The 25,846-nt window shown below is 40.7% G+C and overlaps 1 protein-coding gene across 1 annotated transcript in view; it reads left to right on the forward strand.

The window, feature by feature from the left end:
- Positions 1 to 25,846, forward strand: part of ZDHHC21 (zinc finger DHHC-type palmitoyltransferase 21) — a 177,582-nt gene that overhangs the window by 118,043 nt on the left and 33,693 nt on the right. The window contains exon 6 of the mRNA XM_069238846.1: positions 14,818 to 14,934. Coding sequence (XP_069094947.1) covers positions 14,818 to 14,934 — 117 coding nt within the window. The remainder of the gene's footprint in view (positions 1 to 14,817; positions 14,935 to 25,846) is intronic.

Consider the following 25,846-nt stretch of genomic DNA (forward strand, 5'->3'; position numbering starts at 1 on the left):
AGTTACTGTCGCCTGAGTAGAAGCTAATGTCGCTGCTGGTCACTACAGAGAAAAGAAGCGGGGTCCCAAAAATAATAAATAAGCGCGCCTGCCCCTCCTCGTTGTTTGATAGTCACCTTTTGTACAATTTGTAATTTCCCTTCCTTTTTCCAGAGCCACCTTTGAAGTTTCACGGAAAGCGGAACACTCGAGTGACGCTAATGGCTTGCTTTTATACAGAACCAGTTGGAATAAAACCTGCCTCGGGTGTTGCGAGATAATCTGCTTTTTTCCCTCTTCTGCTCGCAGGACGCTGCTTTGGCAAGCCATACCGCCTTTGATGGGCCCAGGTTTTGACACCTTCAACGCTCCTGCTAGTTTCCAGTGCCAGAACTGCATGGGCTTTTTTCCTACTGAGAATCAAACAAGAGCTTTTCAAAAACAAACCCTGTAGCTTTACTGCGCGCGCGCGGGCCTCACTTTCTTCTTAGGGGACGCCACGCGATGTAGGCATATTCCTCATCCGTGCTAATCTTTTCCGGGTAGATCATTCTATGTAATCTCTTTTGAATCTTGTGTCATCAGGGGATAGGCGCGAGCACGATGCTCTTAATTCCCGTTTCATTTGAGGAGAGATAACGCCGCGGCTCGGTCCCTCAGAAGTTTGTGTGGCGCTTCAGAGTCCAGAGAATCTGCTGTGTGGAGAATTAGACGGAGTTGGGATTTGTTGGAAAGACCGTTTGCCGCAGTGTAGGAAAAATCAGTATGTGGAAGACAGTGATGATTTTTGAGTTAAGAGAATGAGTACAGTTGGAATTGAAGCGTAACTTGTGAGGCAAGGTGTCTTCTAGACAGATAAAACTGAAGGGGAAAACGCATTTTCTTTTCAGTTGAAAATGTAGGTAAACTTTTCTTGGCGTTTACAAACTGTTGTATCACAAAATACACACAAATGTACGATTCCACGCTTATTGGGTTCCAGGGCATTTTGAACCAGGAATGCTTTAGCTAAAATATATGTCAAAAAAGGCTCTAAGCACTTCGCCTAATTGATGGTGGTGATCTGAACTTTGATTTCTACTTTGCAGATTAGAAAGTGAGGCTTTTGGAATGATACAGATTAAAACTATATCATTGAGCTGTCTGTCATGAAACACTTGGCTAACACGCATTGGCAAAGTCCATACGTCTCACCTTTATAATGAGAGTGCCAGGATATTGTCTTTGCCAATGGTGGTTTGTAAGGTATTGTTAAAAAATGGTACGAGAAAAAAACATGTCAAACTGCTGAAGGTAAAACAAACATATATCATAAGGCATTTCAAACCTCAACACTGAATTCAATATTTTCAATCTTTATAAAAGGCATGGTTTATTTTTCATTTACTTTTCACTCAGGAAACTCTGAACAGAACTTAAAAAGAATAAGTATGTTTAAAGAAAAATGCTTTTCATGGTCTTATTTATTTATTGCATGACTCCAGCCATTTGGTTCTTTCCAGTAGCCTTGAAGTCAAATTCTGGGCCTCCAGGAGAAGAGGTATCTCTTTTTCAGTCATGCTAATTACAGCTTCTGCCTGAAATGGCAGCTGAGCGCAGCAGTGGTCCCCTACTCAGCTGCCTAAAAGCCTGTGTGTGCGCCAGGCCCTAAAACACAAACAACCATTAAAGACTGCTCTTTAGTCATTCCCTGGCAAAAATATACTGGTTGCTGTACTTTTACATTCAAGTTGGGGGGATGGAGCAACACAGTGTGCAGGGGGCGGGTATTTGATGGGCAAAGTATCACATGAGAGAGAGCAAGAAAACACATGCACTCTCATGAAGTGCTCAGTAGTAAAAAGTAGTTCCCTAAAGATAAGCAGTGGAAGGATACAAGTCACCCAATCAAAAGGATACTAAAGAGACTGTGCTCAAGGAGAGTGAAAAATACAAGAAAATGAAGGCAAGCCATCAAATAAAAAGCAAGCAAATAAGAGCAACAGTAAATCCAGATATTGGTAAGAATGGTCAGAATGGTAGCCCACTGGAGGTTTTCTGTGCTACGATCCACAAGAGACTCACCTACAGATACCCAAAAGGCGAGACTTGAAAATGCTGGAATTCCTTATGTTAAAAGTGCAGAAATAATACATGTATTTGGTCACCCAGTGCAGTAAAATTTACTTAAGAATGGGGAGTTGTGTCACAATAGTTCAAACGTTGTACCAGTGGCAGGTGGCGAGATGGCTCATTTGGGCAACATACCAACTGCAGAATCTGGACAAACTTCAGGGTCACCAGTTCAAATTCAGTTGATGGCATGAGTAACAATTGAAATTTGATACGGCACGGATGAAGTGGGTGTGGCAGTGTTTTTCCTCCAACCTGTTTAGAGGCAAACAATCTACCTGTTTGTCCATATCACAGTCCATAAGCTCAGGGAAGGCCTTCCCAAATACCTGCACAGACTGCTCATCTGTGCCCTATTCTGTTATTCATTGGTAATTTTTTGCTGAGGCAGGCGATTGCAATCGTAATAATTGCATGGCCGTGTCTTGCCTCCAACCTGGTTTAGAGGCAAACAAAGTGCCCGTTTGTCCATATCCCAATCCATCAGCTCAGGGAAGGCCTTCCCAAGCAACTGCACAATCTGCTCATATGCACCCTATTTTGGTATTCATAGAATTTTTTTTGCTGAGACATGAAATTGTGATGAAGGCTAGGACGGCAGCACCAGTGGCGGTGGTGGGGTCTGTCGATTTTCGTCTATCCTGACCTGTACAAGGTGACAATGGATAAATGGTTGGAAACTACGCCCGTTGATCGACCCATTAAAAGCTACTGGAGCACAGGTCTTTTTGCAGGAGCCAGCACAATTAGAAGTTATTCATAATGGAAAGGCTCAGATGTGTCACTTGGAACAAGATGGTGCACTAACTGTTAACAATCTTAAAGGAAGAGCAACTTGACCATATTATCGTTCTCTGCTTACTGTATCTTTGAAGTGTCTCAGCTAGAGTCTTGGTGATAAGTTATTAAGCTTATTAGGCTTTATGACTAATTTCCTGGCAAGTGTGGGTCGGGGTTTTGGAGTGGACTTCGTTGGTACATTATGCTCTTGTTAACACTATTTTCTTTATGTTTCGGGAGTGCTTTTGTTTCTGTTTTTGTTTTTTCCCCCACGTATATTTAGGGTTTACTGGATTTCACTTGTCTGCTTGGGTAGGCGGGATGGTGTTCAGGTAGTGTGTGGGGAGAGGTCTCTTTGGCTGTTTGGATCACCTACAGCCTGAGGGCAGGGAAGATTCCCCGGAACAGGGAGTGGGGCTGGGATGGTGGGGTTGGGGTGGGTGACAGTAGGGCAGTGGATCTTTCCTTTAGGCATTCATGATTTTTCTGCTTACGGGAGGATGTTAGGAACAAGGGAAGAAAATAGTCAGATAAATTGGTGGAGATGGCATATGTTGAACTGCTTGGAGGTTGGAAGTGTACATGTTTATACTTGTTTAATAATGTTTTATTTGGGTGGGTCTTCACATGATGCTTGGTTAAAGAACAATGGCTAGACTAAAAGGGATGTGCTGGAATGTTTCTGGCATAAATGGATTCAACAAACGGCAACTGGTACATCAAGAGATTAGATGTATAGCCCTCATATAACCTTATTAACTGAGACCCATATAGCTTATAAAGATCACCATTTACTTAAGCAACTTGGATAGAAGGTGATAATAAAATACCTCACAGACGATCTCCATTAGAGGTGTCGCCATTTTGATAGCAAATAACCTCGAACATAAGGTCCTGAAAACAGCCTTGGATGCCAGAGGTAGGTGGGCAGTCGCTCAGCTAGCTATTTTCGGTTTAAAGTTAGTGTTTTTTGCTATATGTGGGCCAAATACAGATGATCCGGTAATGCTGAATATGGTGAGCATGGACCTGCTGGAATGGTCTGGTGAGAAGATACTAATGGGAGACTTTAACTGCATGATAGATTACACCTTAGATACAACTAATCATTTTGCTTCCCCTTGCATGATCAAGACTCAGGCGGCGGTATTAGAATTGTCCTGGTTCCATGGGCTCATTGATGTTTGGAGGACATTGTATCCTACTGAACTGGGCTATACCTATTATTCATCTCTGCATCCTGTTCCCAGGATGGATATGATCTTTGTGAGAAGGGAGCACTTTAGCATTGTTGATATGAAGGTCTGTCCCAAGGTCTTGTCAGACCACAATCCAATTCTATTATTAATCAACCTGTCGTGGATGGAGGGGAGTCAACGCCAATTTTCATTTCTGAGGCATTTGCTTACCAACCCCGAATACTGTGAGGTTATGGTGAATTCTCTTTAGGGGTATCTTGAGAGAAATACGGGCATTGTTTCCCCATTTGTGATTTGGCATGCAATGAAGGCCTAAGTACAGGATATAATGGCTCAGTATATCTATGAGCGGAATCAGATTAAACAAGATAGGGTTAATCAACTCACACAGGCAATTTTGCATCTGAAAGGAGTACAAGCCTCTGCCGTCAGGACTGGCAGTCCGGATGAACAACCAATACAGGTGTAGCTGATTAGCAGAAGATCCCAGTTCGGGCAAAATCTTAAGAAGAAACTGGCAGGCAGCTATCCCAAAAATAAAAACCTCCAATATGAGTATGGTGAGCAGGTTGGCTGAGTTCTCACTCATCAGCTCACGGATAGGAGAGCCAGCTGTTTGATTGCATTGTTGGTTTGGATGGAGGGGTCTACACCTCACCCCAAACTATCATTTAGCTGTTTTTTTCAATTCTTTCAAGAGCTGCATAGCCAATCTCAAACATTTCATAAATCAGAGCTCATGGCATATATTAAAAGTGGTGTTTTGCCAAGATTGGAAAATTCCCAGGAATTATCTCTGCAAACAGATATTGCTATAGGGGAAGTTGAAGCTGCTCTTGCAGCTTTGCTGTCAGGCACGGCGGGTGGGGAAGATTCTATCCCGCTTCAGTTTGATAAACTATTCAATGATATCATACTATCCCCCCTTTTTAAGTGTGGTATAGTATATTGATGAGATTGGAAATGTTCCGGATTCCTGGAACGTGACTCGAATCATGTTTTTTTGCCTAAAAGGGTAAGCCACTGGAAGAGATGGGGGCCATATCCGCCTATTTCCCTCATCAATTCTGATGCTAAGATCTATGCTAAAGTCTTGGCTATTGAGCTAGCCCTGGTGCTCCCTCATATCCCTCATTTCTAAACAACACCATGGCTTTATCCCAGGTAGAGACACCACCAGCCATATTAATACGGCCATCACTGCTTTCGATATTGCAGAGAAAATAGGCTCTAAACTAACAATGATTTTGCTGGATGCTGAAAAGGTTTTCAAACGTGCCGCCTGGGACTGCTTATGGGCAACTATGGGAGCTTTCGGGGTTGGCGAAAGATTTATCAGATGGACGTAGTCTCTGCATAATACCCTGTTGCTAAACTTGTATGTGCTGGAACAATGTTGCTTCCATTTAAGATACAGCGAGACACCTGGTAGGAATGCCCATTTTCTCCCCTGCTTTCCACTCTGCTTGGGACTATTCTTGCTGGCATTGCTGAAGAATGTGAAAATAGAACCTATGACCTCGGCGGGCTATGAACTGAAGATTAGCGCTTATGCATACGATATAGCCGATATAGCCGTATACTCAAACCATCAACAGCAATGGGATGTATTGTCGCTGAGGCTGAGAAATTTGGGATGTTTTCTGGATATTAATTAAACGTCTCTAAAACTCAATTGTTGTTGAACGATAAGCTGACTAATACTATTCCCAGGAAGGGAATACAGACAGCTACCTAGGTATTAAAATTTGCTATCAGGTTGACAACATTTTTAAGTTAAATTACGAACCCCTACACCAGTCTGTTATCCATAAATTGCAATCCTGGAATAAACTTCCAATAAGCATTGTTGGTCAGTGCAACATTTTCAAAATGAATATGCTTCCTAAGTTTTTTTTGTATCTTTTCGGGCAATCCCGTTAAGCGTACCAAATACATTCTTTAAGAAGCTAGAAGCAGCTGAGGGTGCCTGACAAAACGTGCTAGCACAGCTTGTCTGATGTCAGCGTGGTGAAAGTTAAGCCATAGGCTAATATCAAGGGCTGCTGGGAAGGTGTTCGTTCGCCTCTCTTTTTTGTTAGTCAGTAGGTCATCTGCCTGATGTTGATCAGGTTGGGAGGAGCCCCACCAACCCAGTCACAATTGCCACTTGTATGTTAACGTTTTCTGGGTACATTAAAGTTTCTTTTCTAGGCATTCCACAACCAGGTCACAGGGCATTTGTGCTGGTGTTTGAGGGTTATTTTTATCACGTTGTTCCCTTTTAATATATTCACTGTTTAACGTAACCTATTTTAAATAACATCAGATGCCATATAATGATTAGGCTATCTGTGTCCTAACAACATTGATCTCAACTTTTCTACAGTTTCTCAACATTTACACATTCTTTGCACCCCTGAAGAGGCCTGTGGATACCCTTAATTATACAAATGTCTAAGAGTACCTTAAATTATGCGGTGACTCAGTTTTTTAAGTATTTTCCCATTGGATGAATAAAAGTCTCCTCCATAAGTTATTTAAATAACTTTAAAAAATGTGAAACGTGGATCTACGTATAGATGCACCATATTTTCCCTCTTTATAGGGCCTCTCAGGTTTGCTTTTGGGGCGACCTGGTCTGCCATGACCTAAATATGTGGATAAATCCGTTATTTGTAAGTCATGACAGGGCCATCCTAGGACAGTTGTGCATTCCCTGGATGGGCACAGTATGGCTGACTCTTTAGACAAAGCTGAAGAATGTAGATTCAGATGTTTGCCCTAGATGTGGGTCAGCCAGGAAATCCATGAGAAGAGGTGACCATACCTGAGTCAGTTGTCTGGTTTTGCTCTAAGAGCCTAGATATGTGCCAAGCCTGCCAAAAGAAAATCAACATGGGATTTTTTCCTGTGTCCTATGTATCTCTATACTATCTAGTAATCTTTGCTGTTGTTTGGCTTCTCAAATTCGTTTGTATCTTTCCACTTTCTCTTCCATGGTGTTTCTTCCTTGCACCTTTTTGTATATCCTCTCCATGCCAAATCCCCGCCGTTCTCGCTCACATCTTTCATGTGCCTCAAAAGGCACCTATTTCTCTGTCTCTGGCCTCTCTTAGCTGCTGCCCATTTGACTCTGCCTCCTTTTTCACCCTGTCCCTGCCATGTCACTTCTTTAATGGCTCCCCCTCTCTAAATTAGCACGAGTCAAGTACAGTATCAGAAGGGGGGTGCTGGAAGCAGTTACAACATCACTGTTAGTAAGAGGAAACCTTTAGGTGAGGCCTGCTTTTTGTCTCTCCCTGATTGCTGCTTCAGAGAGGCTGCCTCAGTCACGTGTAGGATCTTCTCACCTCTTTTGTGCACCTATTGTGGATGCTCAAAGCTGGGGAAAACCCTGCTGTGAAAAGAATCACTGCACAAAGGCACTGTCTGTACAACAATTGGCTAAGTTTTCGCAGCAACGTTCCTGCTTTCCTTGCACTGGTGTCTCCATAGTCCTTAAACCACTTCTGTACCATTTTTTACAACAATGAATGCACAGCCCCTCAAGCTCCAGGTTTCTCTGTGCTATAGGTACACCACATCTAGCACTTCTAAATAGCACAGTATACAATTTTTTTTTTTTTTTTAAAACAGAAGCCCCCTCAGGACTTTAGGGATAAAAACGAAAAAGTGGATTCTGTGGCAACCGGGGAGCACATACAGCTTTCTATCTGTTTGCAAAATGGATTGATAGCTCATTGGGTTCACATGCCTGCTGCAGAGAGACACAGCCTTTTTTATCCTCCAAATTTGTGGCGTTATTATCCACCCAGTTTGTGTAATAACAGTTAAAGTCCATGCACAAAATACCTTACGTTTTGCCATGTAACGAGAAATTTATGTTTATATAACATCACTGACTTCTCTCTCTGTGTTTTACAAATTAATTATCAAAAAGAATAGATGTCAGTGTGATCAACATTGGGATGGTGGAAGTGCACCAACCACAGTTCCTTATAGTCTGCTACTTTCCCTCCCCCTCCTATTTGGTGTTTTCAGAGTTTTAACAAAATGCTGGTCTTTACAGCCTGTAAAATCAACATCGTGTTAAAACTCCAAGAAACACCAGCACAGGGGCATTTTGTGTTGGCCAGAGAGGCCAATAGACAATGTGTCCATGTTTGCATTTTACTGCATTGGCTTTCACATGGTCGTGCTCGGATCATGTGAGACACTAAGGCCCATGGGGCCCCCGAGCTGAGCCAGAGCCGACCATCTGGATCGAATCGTCAAGGGCTCGCCACCTATGCTTTGAGGTGGAATAGATCAAAGAGGAATGTAAGCTACCAGTCTTCCTGAACATACACCCACAATCCATGACCCCAAATGTTTCATGTTGTCTTAGTGCTTGTATCCTAGTTACCACCGTGTTTTGAGACATTTTGGTGACTTCTCTTCATGGAACATGGAATCACTAGTCCTTGTCCTTATCCAATTTCCCGTTATTCCATAAGGGTATTTCAATAAGTGCCGAATACAACAGCTTGAATGAGATTTCTATCTTACTTTATGCAAGTAAGGCCCACCTTACCTGCCTTTTTTTTTTACCAGCAATCTTTCATCTCAAACTACAGCAGGCCGAACATTTCATTTTATATGCCCATAGCACGTGGCATTCCCTTTAGTCTGCAACAGAATGTCGCAGCCGATAGGGTCTTTGGCTTGACACTTAGGTTATTTCGACCAAGTCTGAAAAGTGTGCATTCAGGAGCGAATTCCAAGCTGTTCTCAACTTTTACATATTCATCGCTAGACGTTTTTTAATCGGGCGTTTCACCCTTATTGCTTGTGTGCTGTTTATTGAAGATTCTCCCTTGTGTTAAATATACTGATGCTTGTGATGGCAGGTTCTCCCTTAAGTAAATTATACTGATGCATGTGATGGCAGATTTGTTGGTGGGCAGGCATTTTGTAACTTTGCCATTCTTTCTGTGCCCTTTTTGGGACCATGGTCTAGGAGTGCCCGAGCTCTACCTAAAGTTGTGGAGAAAGTTAAGAAGGGTTACTCCAATACTGAGCCCTCTGAAAGCAGGTGCATTGAGAGCCTTTGACACAGTTCAGTGACTGAGAAAGAAGGGTGCTGTTGTGCCATTTGTTTTTATTTATTTGGTGCTGCAGTGTGTCATCACGTTTTACCAGACTAGTGTGGGTTGTAGATTCTGTTTCATGAGATTAATTCGCTGGTCATCTGTTGACGAACCGAGCTGAGTTTAAGTAGTGCAGTTTTCTGATAGGCTGGTAACCCATCTGGGTAAAAGCAGCCTTTGCTCACAAAACAATGTGGCTCGACTTTTCAGTCTGTGTGTGTCACCCTGGTAAGTTTGTTTTCACATTGGCTTTCTTCCACACCTACTTTACAACGAAGTGGTCAGAGTAGACAAGACGCACGGCCAGACGTTGGTTTTGCACACCTACAGTGAGTTGCTCCCAGTTCATGGAGCCTCCTTATCACTTGACATGCTCCTCTGCCTCCATGAGGAGTGAAAGGTCACCGGCTATGTCTTAGCCATGCCCCTTTACATGTTTTAAACTCTTAGAGCTCAGGGGACACACTGACTGGATAAATCTCCTGAGATTGAGAGGGAGCGAAGACCACGTAGTGGTGCTCATCTGTCTTTTCAACATCCAAGTCTGTTGTTTCTGACCTGACCCCAGTCCTTCCCTCACGCACCATCATACTATATTGGGACGCCCTTGGGATGCGTTGATTTAATGTGCTTGCCTTAAGTGGGGGCAAATGCGCTGGGTTGTGTATCAGGTTATTTCATATGACTTTTCGATCTGCATATTTAAGTTTCTTTAGGAACCCTCTTTAAAATTGATCCAGTGATCCTAATAGTTATACTGGACTTTATAATAATAGTTTATATATTTTTAAAGATTGGTCTTTATTATACTTTGGCAGTCCGTTACAGGCCCGGAGCTTGAAAAAAATAAATTGATACTGTGCGAGGTTTGAACTTTATAATGTGTTTGTGGATGAGTCTAGATATATAGGTCTTACTAGAGACGGCTTTAGCTGTCGAGTCAGCCTCCTGTTTTCCCAAAAAAATAAAAATAATCAGAAAATAAATACATGCATACATAAATATAGACACTTTCAATCAGCCTTCTTTGATTGGTCTGTTTAAGTGTCAATAACATTGTGCGTCAGAGCACCACATCATAGAGCAGGGGCCAATGGGTCCCTCCACTAAAGCCATTGCCTGTCGGTGAGTATTTGGCCTGATTATGTGTGCATTGCTGCTTGAAAAGGGGTGCACTTAAGTGTCAGAGCTAATGTTCTTGGGTCGAAGGGCTACTCCTTTATTTTTAGATTTTTTTAAAAAAAATATTGTTTTTGTCAAATGTATTTTGCATGTTGCATCGGTTTGGGGGAAAATAAAATTGTATGCTTGCTAGCTTAACCAAATCGTGTTCATTATCGAAGTGCAATTTAGTATTGAAGAGCTGTTCAAGACCTAACTGATCGAGACCTTTAAGCTGACAGGACGCCTGGTGGTTAGTGGAGAAGGGGTTCCAATAAAAACAAGCACTGTAGGTTTATACAGGGTGGGACTGCCTACAGGACAATCAGGCAGTGACCGAAGGGTTGGCCTGATAGGTCAGTGTGTCGGCCAGTTTTCTCGCTGGTTCTGGGCCTGTTTTATGATCTGCTGGCCTTATTAATGTAGTTGAATCCCCTGTTATTTAAACTAACATTGACTTTAGCAAGCTCAGATCCGTTCTGTTTTCCATCCCTTGTTCAGCAACGGTACAGTGTGTTTTTACAAGTTAAAACTTCCCTAACGTGAAAACATGTGCCACTTTGTTAGCTTCCTAATTCACTAATTTTTATTTTGGTGCCGGGACCTATATTCTGACCCAGTCCGCCCTGCGTATATAGTGTTTTTATAAACCTTGCCCCTTTCACTGCTTGCGTGCAGATTGGAGGACAAAGGCGTCGCTGCCAGTGCCTCGGAGGGCTAAGGGTGCTCTCAGTTGTGGAAGTCTTGCTCTCCAATTCGAAAGTCGTACATAACAAAGTAGAAAGTTTCCTTTTTAAGAGGTTTGCCATTTTCAATATTACAGCTTCATCTACTCTCATAATAACGTTAGGACTTCCTGTATATTTCAGGCCGCAAACTTGAAATACATGCTAATATAACAAGGGAAGCAGAAGGAAGTCTTTGGTCTGGGGCACGCCATACCAGTAGTAGCTAACTTGATGACTTTCTCTCAGATTAGGTTAGGGTTGCCATTGAAATGTTCTAATATCCTGTAATATATGACGAATTCTGTTTTTCTTGGCTGTTAGTACCCTGAATTTAGAGTCCCATCTGTTGTACAAAAGGAGCACTATGCAAAATCCAAATATGCTTGCAAATACGAGGCTGTAGTGAGGCACCGTAGATGTGACGGGGCGTTCGTTTCAAGATGGCACTGCTGCCGAACCGGCACAGCTATTGTCACACTTTTATTCCGGTGTGCAGAAATATTACTGGGAACAGCCTTTACAGCGATATCCACAGGACATTCGTTTTCCTTTTCCCTTGTGTGCCAGCATTTTGAAACGGGGGAAAGTGGGGGAAATTGAAAAACAGATCCAGGGGCGTTGTGTCCTCCATTAATGTACGATGAAGAAAAGGCCGTCTTGGGCGGGAGACTGCTAACATCGGGGGTCACCCGGATAAATCAGGCCTGTTGGTATTTGTGCTTTCCGCCCGGCAATAAAACGACGTCACTAATCCGAGTTTAAATCAGTTTCAGATTTGAACGAATGCAGTTGTGTGGCTCTAAGAAGTAAGTACCGCGCTGGGTGTCTCCGCGCGCCCTGTCTCGCTTTTGCGAGCCCGCCATTGTGACGCAGCCAGTCCTTCGGCTTGCCTTGCTGCAGCTGTCGATTTGGCCAAGAAGACCTACAGCGACAGTCAGAGAGCTCTAATCGGGTTAGTAAGGGGTTGTGCCAGCGTTCAAGCTAGGAGATAGCACTGTCCCCGTGGGCATGATGGCTGGCGAAGCGTCTGCATGGGCCGGCCGCGTGCCATGCAGCCCTCGGGTGGCAAAGGCAGATGGATGACCAGGGGAACCTCCACCTCACCTAAATCTGACGCGAAACTTCTTGCAAATTTAATTTCAGCTTGTAGCACAGTTTGGCCCTGAAGTGCTCTGGGCTTTCAGATATTCCTGGCACTTGATCCCCTTTCCTTGAGCACAGCTTGCCAGTCTGGTGCAGTATTGCAATTTTAATGGTACCTTTTTTTTATCCTATGGAATAAAATAAGCACAACTTGTTCTTGAAAAGAACATTCAGCATTTAACTGAAAATGCACACCGACATTTGTTATTGAAATAGCATCTTAAGATTCATGTACTGAATGTTTTCCATTTAGGACAGCCAGTTTTGTAATTTCTGTTGTTGATTTTTCTTACCAAAAGTAGTGAAATGTGGGAGATTTCTAAGACACAGGGATGTCTGGTTGACAGATTTACTGAACGGAAATTCTGTGATCCGTACAGTACCGAGTAGTTGGGCAGGTGACTATTTTCAGTAGAATGATCATTGCTTCGCTTAAGACTCTGCTGCTTTTTATTTTTGTGGGATGCACAGTGAACCACACAACTTGAAGCCAATTTTTCCATTTTAGATTTGCCAGCAAGCGCAGGGATGTTGAGTAATAATACATTTTCTACTTTGTGAACCAATCAACAATTGTAATAGCTTTTCCTTTCCTGTTTACCAAGGAGCCAGCAAAATTTGCTTTGGCTCTTAGCATCTAAATCCATGCATATCCTTCCTGCTGCTCCCACATCAGGAGAGCAATTCAGGCATCTAACATCACCATGAGACAGCTTCACTTATGACACTACCACCACCGGGAACTCCACCACTGTGACTATCAGCTCGGCCGAACATCACTTAAAACCTCCCCAATTTCTAGAACTGCTACAGAGTGCCATTTACAAAGCTTAAATGAATACATTAATACATTAATACATCTGGATTACTTCTTGTATAGCTTCCCTGGTGTATTAAGTAAGCACATAATTTGTAAAAAATGTACCTTTTTGTGAAAGTTATTGTAGAATTTGAATGTTGACCGGTGACCTTATTCATGCTCATCCTTACAGACATTACCATTTCATTGATGAGAGCCATTTTACATTTATAACAAGTATCCTAATATTAGTAATCCGGTAGAACAGGAAATACATGACTTCCAAGCACATTGAGTCTTCACAGTGAATTTTTGTTTAATTCTTCTTTTGTACACTAGAATTCAAAGTAAGCAATACGTAGCAGGAGCGAATATTCTCACACTTGCGTGCAAACTAGAGACAGAGTTTCTGTGTTGGAGCTTGACTCTGTATTAAGTCACAAGACCACATGTACCCCATGAGTTGCTTCATTACAGACCAGGGTTTTCAGCCGTGAACATGACCACTTACGGCCGGAACGCGTAGATGTTTGTGTTCTTTGCTGAATAAAGAGACATGAATATTTTAACCGCTGGGTGTGCGCCTATTTCTTTCCTTATCAGGAAGGCTGGTCCGTGACTTGGGTTTTCAATGTACTCCATCTCAACACATGCACTTTTTATTACTAATGATTTTGTCAAGCTTTAGACATTGCATGTGGTGTCAAAAAGTTCCCATTCTAAAAAATAAAACAATGCTATTGAAGTGGTCCACGTCTAATGTAATCACATGCGATGTAAATCAAACAAAAAAAGGCTTTGGCTATATACCAATCAACCATTTTAAGGTCTGACCTACAGACTACTTTAACTGGCTCACCAATGTGTCATAATAAAAGAATAAATAAACATTCAAACATATGTACCTATGCACATAGGTAAAGGGTCGTACCTCGATCTCAGCAAAAAAGAAATGCTGTCCATTATCTAGCTCTTATTACTGGTAGAAAGTATTCTGTCATAGCACAATGTCGAGGCCTATGCTAGTTGACAAAGGCCATGAAACTAAGTAATAGGCTTGAGCCAAAGAGAAAGGGACAAATTACATTTACCATTCAGGATAACCCTTGGCAAATGGGTTATATTACCGTTAAAAAATCTACCACTGAGGGTAGAACGTTCTAATAAACAAACATTGGCATATTGGAGCAGTAGTTCTGTACAGCCATAATTTGTCCTGAAGAAGACCCTTGTCTTCCTGGGAGCTCTCAACATTCTTGTGTTCTAAAATAGTAGTAGAACATTGGAATGTTAGAAGCTCCCTTGAAAACAATGGAGTGCTCTGGGCTTCTGATGGCTGGTAAAAGCCCGGAGCTCCAACATTCCATTTTTTTCTGTCACAGCGAGAGCTGTGAACAAAGGCCTCACAGAGCCCAAGGGGATTTCAATCCCCTTAGGCTCTATGAGGCCTTTGTTTTATTTATTAGACAATTTTGCTCTCTAGTGGCAGAATGTTCTAATGGCCTTATAGCCCTCTGTAGCAGGGCCATACCATAATTAAAGTCCCACTCCCTTGTTAAAGTCCCTCGCCTTCAGCTCGGGGTTTATTACTGGAGTGAGCCTTTAGTGGCCGGTATAACCCACTACAGGGACTATAAGGTTAGATTATGACCTGTTTTCAAGGGCTAGGTTGGTTGTTAAGGGTTCTGAAAATGAGTTTTAGGCTTGAGGCACATTTGAGACATGTTATTCTTGAGAAGTTATATTAAATGTCTTCAAAGTCTCTGTGGTACGTTGTATTAAGTTTTCTGCCTTTCATCTCTTAGGATCTTTTTGTGTTTAAACATGAACTGGCTCTCCTGAGGATGTCTACTATCATGGGCCTTCTTCTGTTTTTTGGGATGTGTGGACTCTTTTACTCTCAACTCGTGGGCATAATTACAGTAAGTACATGTATGTTGATGTCATTGGTTTTTTGTACAAATGTGCAAAATAATATTTTGGCTTTTGTTTTTTTACTCGTGACATACTTCTGAAGCTCTACACTCTGCATGGTTTGACTAATATTTGACTAATATTTACAAATGTACTTCTACTGCTGTCTCTGCTCTATTCTGAATTTGTAGGGGCCCATACGCCTAAATTGCAAAGGACAGAACATGACCAGTGACAAGATTTCTTCTTTTTTTTTTTTCTTTTTTTTTTTCTACATTCTGTGAGAAGCCTTGAAAATGTGGTACAGATTATTTTTAGTACAGTATTCTTGTTTATCTTTTAAGATTTTCTCTTCCATTTAACTGAATGTTCTTTCTGAGAGCTTGCAGGACACAGGATAAATGAACATACAAATTGAACGTATTCTATTTTGGTCTTTTGCGCTTCAGAACAGAATCTGGTTTCAACCAGGTACCCTGCAGTTCATATTAATCAATTTAAGTGAAAGTTGGGTCTGTAAGAGATACACTCTATCCCTGGATTCTCCAACACCACTAAGGTGGGGAATTTGTCTCAGTCACAGTGGTCTTCCATGATGAAGATACCCACTTTTTGACTAAGTAAAACAGGCTTTAATTACCCTTGTTGAACTTGAGCATTGTTTGTAAGCAAAGTTATTAGATTTGTGAAATGGTATGAGAACCATACGTCTGAAGTGTCTGATTCCATAATGGTTGAGCTTGTTCGTTATGAAAGCCAAATACCAAGGCTGTGTATTATTGAATCTACTTCATGCCTCTTTAATCCACTACCAGAAACCCTTGCCCCTTTATCTCACTATTTTAGGTGCCTTCATTCTCCCTTAATTACATTTTTTCCGTCATTCTCTTCCTCACTCTTTTCTTTTTGTGTGATTTTCCTCTCTTGCTCTCAGTAAAAGTCTGGCCATAAAAATAAGTGCTGGCTTCCAAAACTGAGTGCCAGTTACCTCTGCCAGCAACCACCGGCTGAAACTAAGCACTGTCTGGGGGTTTATGTATTCCTTGATTGTTTTGACAGGAAGGCCATTTTGTTATATGTGCCCCTGTATAATAAAGGAATTACTATGTTGACACTTTAAATGACTGGATTTTGGAGCAGTCCATATATGTCTAATTGCAGTGGTACATTTTTGCTACTGCAATGTCTTTCAGGAGAGCTACTGAATGCAGGCTAGCGCCCCTTTACATTTTAAATTAATTATGGATGGCAATTTTTTTTTTTTTGTATATGGGCATAAAATTCCTTCAGCACCTCAAACTCGAATTCAAGTCATGATCTAAAAATCCTAGTTTGAACCCATTCAGACAATCGATGTAAAGTTAGCTATTTGAAGGGCTACCCTGGTACTTCCCAAGAATATTTGAGAGTAATGTTACGTTCTAAATCAATTTCCTTTGTGATATATTAGCAACTATTTATTTAAATCCAACTTTTTTGTTTTTAATAAAGATACCTAAAGTAATCTTTGTGCACTATGAGCCAGAAAAGCATGGATTATGTTGCTGACAATATGCCTCAATCTACTCATTCGTAACCACTGGTGTCATGCTCTTGGAAATCAAAGGCTCTAAAAACTTTGTCCTTTGTATCAAATTATCTTGGCTTATTTTGTCAAGCACAAAGTGACTATGGGATTGTTTGTCTGAGACCTCCAGTATCAACTTTCACTCCATTGAGCAGCACTCGATCTCCTGCAATGAGAGCTCAAATTCTTCTCTATAGGTAGCATAAGTTCCATTCCTAATGTTCTATGGTGCTAGAGCAATCCCAATATGTACTGTGTGTGCATCTGCCCTTCAGTGTAGTTTAATTGTTTTTGCTCTAGTTTATTTTTGCATGGAAAATTCAGATATTGGTGTTCTGTGCAGTAGGTAATTCATGTGCATTTTCTTTTTTTTTTATACAAAATAAACTTTTTTTATTAAAACCATTGTAGTGGTTCTTTAAGATAAGGAGTATTTGTTGTCCTAAAGTAAAAGAAAGGTTCTGTGCTATTGAACACACTGAGATGGGGAAAAAAAAGATTTTTCTTCCTTTTATTACTGAACATAACAGTCATGTAATTAAACTCAAAATGACTATGGGCCTCATTACGAGTTTGGCAGTCCACAGACCTCCAAACCTGCTGTGGCGGATGGCCCGCCGCACTTCTGGCAGTCCGACCACCAGATTATGATCCTGGTGGTCAGACCGCCAAGATACTAGCGTCACTGCCTCGATAACGGATCTCGACGGGTTGGCAGCCTCGAAGTTGTGGTCAGCCACGACAGTGCCCATGGCGGCACCGCTGTGCTGATCACGACTTCACTTTCCATGGTGGTTGCACCTCCATGGAAAGGCTGGTGTGAAGGCCAGTGCTGGGGGGGCGACAGGGGAGGCCCCTGCACTGCCCACAACCAAGTTGTGGGCAGGGCTTGGGCCTCCCTGCTAGCTATTCAGACAGTGCGCATTCCGAGGGTGCTGGTGTGCCATGGAATTGGCCACATCTCCCTAAGGGAGCTGAGGCCAATGATGCAACACTCGTTCCACTGGGCCGACCGGTGGAAACCTCATAAAATGACATTTCCATCAGTCAGCTCAGTGGAAACATCATAATACGACAGGGGTGAGGCCCTAGGGTTCCAAACAGCTAAAAAGAAAAGGTGAACTACCAGGAACACTGGTGTTCCATCGACTGCAATAGTCAGTCCTCTGTGCCTCTTTCTTTTGTCGACATTGAACTTCCACACAGAAAGTGTAGATGAAAGCAGATTTCCATGCCCTGTATATAAGGTTCTGTAAATGTTTTCTGGCCGATGAGTTTGGTACATGAAAGAAGCCTTCTATTTCTTACAAGTCTAACAACTTGGGGTTTCATTTACTGTTAGTCACTCAGTCAGTCAATTAATTTAATTCTTTATTCACCTTAAATAAGCCATACAGAATTCACACACTCTTAAAATTACAAATATTTGGTACATAGTTCACTGTATACAACATAATAAATTCATAATAAATCCCCGAAAAAATACAGCGAAGGTGCGTTATTGACCCAATAGGGAGTGTAAGATTAATAGGGAAGTCCTCCAAAGGACTGCTTTTTTTTCCCTCTTTTCCTCTTTATGTAAATAAGTTGGAGACCTTTTTGATTAAGAGGGGGCAGAATATGCCTCAGGTAGGGCATGCCGTATGCAAGTTCTTCTGTATACAGATAATGCACTGCCTAAGGCTAGGACAGCTAATGCGTTGCAGAAATTACTAGACACCCTCATGGGCTGGGCTTAAAAAACAATCTTACCAATTCTTTTGCCATTGTATATAGGCACCAAACTGCAAAAAGGCATTTACATAATACCTGCGGCACAACTGTAGGGAATGTTCCAACAGTAAAATATTTAGTGATACCCATTGAAGTCATTGTTAAGTTGGAGACATTTATGTACTGTTACACAGCAACAATTTAATGGCACAAAAGAGGCCGTTTTTCTGTTTGCAGCCTAATTCTGAGTAAAGCCCATCAGAGAAATGCTCCGAGTACATGAATAGATGTATATTTGTGGAAAAGTATGGTACCGCTCTGAGAGAACACAAATATAACTAGTTTGCAAAAGGCTGAGAGTATTTTCTTATGAAGGTAGTTGGTCATTCCGCATAACAAAAATGTGTCACACTGAATTGGCAATCACTGCTATATTTATTCTGATTTCATTACGCCCACTTCTTTTATGGTTATCAATTTGGAGGACGTCTCAGGGCAGTTTCACAAGACCAATAGTTCAGCATTGCTTAGCTCTGGACAAAGCATTAGGGATCCAATGGATTCATCTCTCTAAAGGGTTTGCTTCCGGTTGGGTATTACAACATTATTCGGTAATCCCGATTTGATAAATACCTTGACTATAGTGTCAATAAGATTTGTTTTTCAAATTCAATGAGAACACGACGGTGACGAGAATCCAGCAAATCTTCAATGAGTTCACATGCTACTGTTTCGACCTCTGGGAATATGGAGCCCTATGTTTCTTTGGTAATTCACTCACAACGTCCTTTTTATCTTCAAGGCCTCTCAGATTGAACATCATACATTTGTAGTGGCTTTTCCGAAGTGTGGTTCCTGGCTTTAGGAACTACTGTTTTGCCCATGCAACAGATATTTCGCAAACTGTATATGTACCATAATAAACAGTAATTATAGCTAATGTTGTATGCTTCAAACATCAGACAATGTAATGCTGTTTTTATCCAACAGCATTTATCTTCTATGACTTGTTTGGCTGTAACCAATTTTGTTTCAGCCGATCTTGTACGAAGGAAATATGTGTAGTGGTCTGATGTTTAGTGAGGTGTGTGTAGATATCTTATTGGGGATTTTTTTTTTATATATGTGCTATGTTTTACCAGATGTGTGTATCTGTATATGAGGTTGTGAATTGTGTGAATCTTTTAGGGCTTACTTAATCCAAATAAACAATGTAATTGATTAATACTCTTTGTTTCTGTATATAGGACAAGCAACTCAGTTTTCCTTGCGTCTAGAAGAAGAGTTCTCTTGCATCCACGTTTAAAGTTAGGCTAGGCAAAACATCATTGATTGTTCGGGGTTTTTAGATGCAGTTTGATGTTATCAAGGTTATATCCGACTTTCTTTTTAGGATCAAGTTTATGGACTCCATGTAGAGATTGAAAAGAGTTGGTACCAGATTTTGGTTTTAGAGGACACCACATCATTTGTCTTTTGACTTTGATGAAACTGTGGTAGTCCGTACTACCAATATGTATTGTTTTATATATATATATATATATATATATATATATATATATGACATGCAATATCGTAAAATTAGTTTTGCTATTTTCTTTAATCTTATCCTTAAATGTGTTACAGACTTGCCTCTCCTTAACAAGGTCTAGTTGTACCTTTTGTTCTTATACACACAGCAGATCATAAATTACTTTATTTTTCATATATACCATTATTATTTTTTTCGTATTACATTAAGTTTCGCAATTTAGAAAAGAAACAGCTTAGTAGCTTCTAAGAAGTGACTTTTCTACTGATATAACACATATGAGCCTGATTTATATTTGAGGTTTGATGAAGAAACCCTTGTTGAATACCCAGGCCTCGTGCCCTGACCAGTAGAAACAGTCTCACAAGCCCATGCTAGATTTGCAGGTATACTTTGAATTCTTACAAATCATGGGAGAAAATAGTTCCAGACTGGACATGGGGACATCAGTTCTATAAACTAGTAGAATCCAGAGCTAATTCATTTTATGTAAAAGAAAATACTTCCTAATGCCAAAACGAGGGAGGAGATGTAGGAGAAGCCCTTTCCTCCACCGCTATAGCCGTTTGCAAAATCAGATGAAAAAATACTTTGGATCCATTGCTTTCCATGCCCACAAGTAATATAATAAGGCGCTCTGGTTATTAAAGGTAGAGAAAGTTCACTGAATGTTTATGATTCTATATAATGTAAAAGGTCTTGAACTTTTGGGGTATTAGCTAGTGACCAAAGGTGTTTCGCTTATCTATACCCCGAGAACCTGTTTTAAATGCTTTGTTCTAATTTATATAAGCAGGCAAAAAATCCATCTATCCTTTCATGGTCTGATATTTGGTATAATTATGCAGGGTGTGTGGGTTGCTGGAGTGCAGTAGGACAGTCACAATTTCCTCTTACGTGATTGTGAAGCAGCTGTGGTTAACTGGATCTGATTGAATTGGGGAACAACAAACTACAGACACAGAGAGCACACACATCTTTAAGTGCATGTTAATTTCAGATTAGTCCAAATGTTTTGTTAAACGAGAAAAAAAAAACATCTCCCTCCATGTGCACTCATCCACTGACAAAGTATTTGTTTTTCTATTTCCTTGACATACAAGTTGGTAGTACGTTATTGTCTTGAAGCCCCACATATTGTTGGCACCTCACAAATTACTAACCTAGTTTTTTCTGAAAGTTGTCATACACTCCAAATCACTAGGGCAGATCTTTCTTTTCGTATCTTTTGTGGTTTAATCGACCCTAAGCAACAGACGCTAGAAGATGTCAGAAAATGCCTTCATGATGCAGCCAACACACACTGAAATATGGTTCTGTATGGCTTTTCAAAATAAAATATTTAAAATTGTATTATTTTTCCATTTGAATAATAGCGTTCATGCAAACAGAAGCATGTCAGTCACCTCTCTCCATAAAAACCCGAACCTGCACAGATGAAATGAAATGATATAAATTTGTAAAGCACAACAATGCTCAAAGGCGTCAAGGTGCTGAATGCTAGTCCTGAGCGCGTCCCTGCCCATTGCCCTGGCCAGGTTAGAGAGAAACGACGCATTTTTTAGGTCTTCTAAAAGGAACCTGCAATTTTATACCAGTTAAATGAAGGGTGAGGGAATTCCAGATCTTGGCAGCGGCAGCCGAAAAGGCTCTGCCACCCCATCTCTTCCTCTGAACTTTGGGGATGACAACTAGGTTGTGAGCTGATGATCAGAGAGGTCTACAAGGAGAGTTCCATTGGAACATGAATTTAATTCCCTCTGGACTGGAACTATACAGTGCCTTATGGACAATGTGCATGGCTTTAAATGTGACCCGCTTCTGTATAGGGAGCCAGTGAAGTTCATGCAATCCTTTTGAGACTAATATATATTTCGGAATATCTAATGTCACATTTTGCACCATTTGCAGTTTGGCTAGAGTTATCTTACTGGGTCTAAATGGTGTGTTGCAATAGTCAGTCATGGATGAGATTTCTGCCAAGGCCACCAGATCAAGTGCAACGAAAGGTCGCAGTGATAGGGGAGATATTGCACTCTACAATGTAAAAATAACTTTTTTCTCTGCAAAAAGGAAATCCTGTCTGCTCAGAGTAGAAGGTAACGGGATAATCGCTGGATCAGTGATCCCCTGATTGCTGTCCTTTGGTGCAGGCCTCTGTAAGCAGATGATCCTTGACCCAGTTAAAATAATTAGAAATTACTTGGACACTTACGTATTACGAATCGTGTAATCTCATTTCTAAAAGTTAAAAAAGGTCCATCTCCTGACATTACGCTGCCAGATGTTTCGATTGGAAGCCATCTTTTAGGCACACTAATCTGAAGCCTAATTTCCAGGGATTACCTCTGATTGTTTTTAGCTTGGAGACACTGAACAGGATGTGTTTTCATTTTTTCCATATGTTAGCAGAGATGATAGATGCATTGCTTTAGAAGAGATCATTGGTCTAGTAATCGTCTTCCCCCTAGTTTGTCTTGTTCAGTTTCATTTTAGCACCAACCTATAATTTTACATGTTGTTTCAACTAATTTCATAATATATACAGCTTTTATTTTTTTCACTTGTTTTTAATGATGAAACGGTCATTCTGTATTTGAGAATTAACAGAATCATGACACTGTGGTGCAAACTTCTTGTCTTTTAGTTTATAACAACAGTTGTTAGTTGATAAATTTAATCTTTGTTCTAGGACCAGAGGAATATTTCAAAACATAATCTTTCATGGAGCTATTTCCCCTACCATTGTGATAATGACTGTAGGTATTTTCATTGTTTATATATTCCAGCAATATACAGAAAGAACATGCTATGCCCACTAATAGGGCTGTAGTATTGTTTGTACCAGCTTTCAGATCAGAAGCATGAATATATGACGTAATGATGTAGTGTTCCTGAATGCATCAACACAGCTTTTAACTAGGAGCTGGATTGTAACAGAAACACAAGGCATCCACTCTCACCCCGTCTGCGCCAGCCAGACCCACCATTAAAATTCAAGACACAAGGGGAACATCAAAACAAACAGAAAAGTGACAGAAAAACCAAGACATAGGAATAGTATAAACGGGTAACATTCTATCTATTTTAGATAGAATGCCACCCCTTTAAACGTTTTCTATGTCTTGATTTTTCTGTCATTTGTATTTGGTTTTATTGTTTACGTGAAGATATTACATAACTTTAAGGTCACTGTTGATCAAAATACCTTAAAGCAATCTAGTAGAGGAAAACATGTATTCTCGAGAAATTGCATTAATTAAGTTGGGTTTTCCTATTTTTCCAGTAAATAAAAGGCTTATGCAATTGTTTGGCTAGTCCCTGGGCGGCTTTCGCCCAGATGCCTTTACCCCTGTGTCCCTTTTTTAAGGTGCTACTCTGTATAGTACAAGTTTGTTTTATCTTTTGTGTTGTTAAGACAGGAAATGCATGTCATGTTTGTTTGCAGCCTATTTGTTTCCTTGGGTGCGTGAATTACTATTTTTTTTATTTGCTGTTTTTTTTATTTGCACTTTTTATATAGTGCAAACTCGGCCAAAGGGCATTGGAGCGCTTTACATAAGCACCAGTTTCATTACACAAGTTCAGATTTCTTTCTTTTTTATGAATGGGGAAACTTAATGATTTCCCCAGAATCACAGGATGTAGATCCGATGCCGGTAATTGAATGTGGATCACATTTAGAAAGTCGGCAGCTCTGGCCGTAATGCCACACCCTCTCCCAATGTCGTTGATTGTTCCATATGGGTGGAAGAAAAGGAGTAATCCAGCGTTGTGCTGTGTTAATGGCCTGTTATTTACGTGTCTGTTTCCGTGACTGATGGTCCCCAGGCAATCATAACTCTACTGAAATAGACTAATAGAACACTGGTCATAAGCAATGGTCTTCATTCATCAAGGTAGTTTGATCAAATTTTGATCATTTTTGCATGCTGATTCTACGAGTAGAGCTCCCCACCCAAAGTGAAACATCTCGAACTTTACCACACAGACACAGCTCAGTGTTGTAGCTGTGACACACACTTTGCAAAAGTTAGCTGGCCATCTCTCAGTTGTTTGATCTATTCAAGTACTACGGAAGTAGAACTGTGGTCACTGTAGACACTGCCCCAAAGCAACTACTAATTCAAAAGAACACTCAAAAGTGCAGAGAAACTGCAAATGTTGTACTGCCTTTGTGACATTTGCAATTTTACATAGCCTCCTAGTGAAACAATTATATGGTAGGTGTAGTTTGCACAATGCTACCCAGGAGGGCTGTTTCTAAAAGTAAAGCGGTGTTCCAGAGGCTGGTGGTGAGTACACAGAATACACCACAACCTGAAGACCATTTGTAAAAAACTTTTGGCGTGCCCAGAAAGATGCAAATGCACATTTAGTACACTGCGTGTAAATATATAGATTTGAATGCAAAGTTATGTTGCATTCGCGCCGTTGTACTCGGGTAGATAGAGAGAACAGTGCTAATAAAATGCGTTTCTGTCCTGTGCGTTCCTGTCCAGGACAGAAGCTGGAGTTGTTGTATAACATTTTGAATAGAATCTGATACAAGTGCACATTTGTCTTTTTAAGAGCCCTTTGTATTTTATTTAGCGTTGGTATCCCCTATGTGTTAATGTGTGTTAAAAGATCACAGTAGAAAGATTCTACAACCATGCAGAATCATTTTCTGTTCCTTGATTTATGATTTATGGAACTGGGGAGCATAATTTTGGGCCAGATATATCAAGCAGTTTTGCCCAAACTATGTCTATGGGAAAATGTGTTCATACATATGGCCCTTGGTCCTTTATAGCAGAATAACTTTAGTGTTGCATGCCCTGTCCAACACGGGGGTGTCTCACACACATGCTCTGTGTTCTCAAATACAATACATGTTCACTGCTCTTCTGTACAAACTGAAATTAACTCAATTTTCAAAATCTGCCTTCAATATCCTACTCTTTACATTAAGCAGAACATTTATGGAAACAACCCACATACCTCACTTTTGCCTATGCCACACAAAGCTACACCTGCATGTATAATAAAAGGCTTTCTTTCGCACAATTGCTGCTCTCACTCTTGTATCTCTAATGCAAGACGTACTTAATCTTACACTTTACCCACCTACTTACCATTCCTCACACCCATAGACCATTTAACTCACTCACATGCAGAGTTTGCGTAATTTACCCACCTCAACCCCTAACACACACTGCCATTCCACTCATTCCAATTTAAAAGCCATTACCCTCTTGATGAAAATCTTAACAAAGTAGGGGTACCCCATGGTTCATGATCTTACTTTAAGGAGTAACTTTGCATTCAGTGTTGTTGCCCTAAAAATACACACTAACGTATAATATTCAGAAACTAGCCAACGGTGTGCCTCTATAATAAAACAATTATATTTACCTAAAATGTCGCTATCTTGATTTGCAAGTTGAGTTTTGTTTGTGTTACAATCTAGAGGGGAAGTTGGGGTTTGTTTCTGAGTCAATCAAGAGTGGGATATTGCTGTATTCCTGATCTGAAAGTCGTTGAGCTGGATCAGGGATCTGTGCTATCTCCTGGTGCTGTTTCCAAACACCAGGGTGCATTCAGTGCAACAGCTTGCAGGAGATGAGGAAGATCTTTTATTTTCAGTTCAGGCTGCGTAGACCGAAATGCCTCACTTTAAGGGCCATTACCACTCTTTTGTATGAAGCTCATACTCGCTGTGAGCTTGCTGGAACGTAGTACCTTGATATCAGTGCCATCAAGGAAGCAATGCGTTACTTCACAAGTGTTGAAGATATATCCTATAATATTGTGACAGTTTTTTTAAGCTTTCAAAACTCTAGATGTGAGAAATATCCATGCACTGTAAGAATTCAGATGTATCCATCTTTATGGATAAGTGCTAATAACCGTTTATGTAGCACTTACTGATAAGTCAAAGAAATCCTTCTGAGCAACCACAGCATAAAAAAGGCTGAAGAGAAAACAGTAAGCTTTAAGCGTAGTCTTTGCAGTTTACATTCAGTTCCTTGATGTTGATTCATAACTCACTAAGCTATGTTACAAGGATTGTAACGTATGATCTGCGAATACCACTAATATTTCTGTAACAAAAAACACCCACTGA

The sequence above is a fragment of the Pleurodeles waltl genome, chromosome 1_2, assembly GCF_031143425.1.
Source record: "Pleurodeles waltl isolate 20211129_DDA chromosome 1_2, aPleWal1.hap1.20221129, whole genome shotgun sequence".
Taxonomy (NCBI): domain Eukaryota; kingdom Metazoa; phylum Chordata; class Amphibia; order Caudata; family Salamandridae; genus Pleurodeles; species Pleurodeles waltl.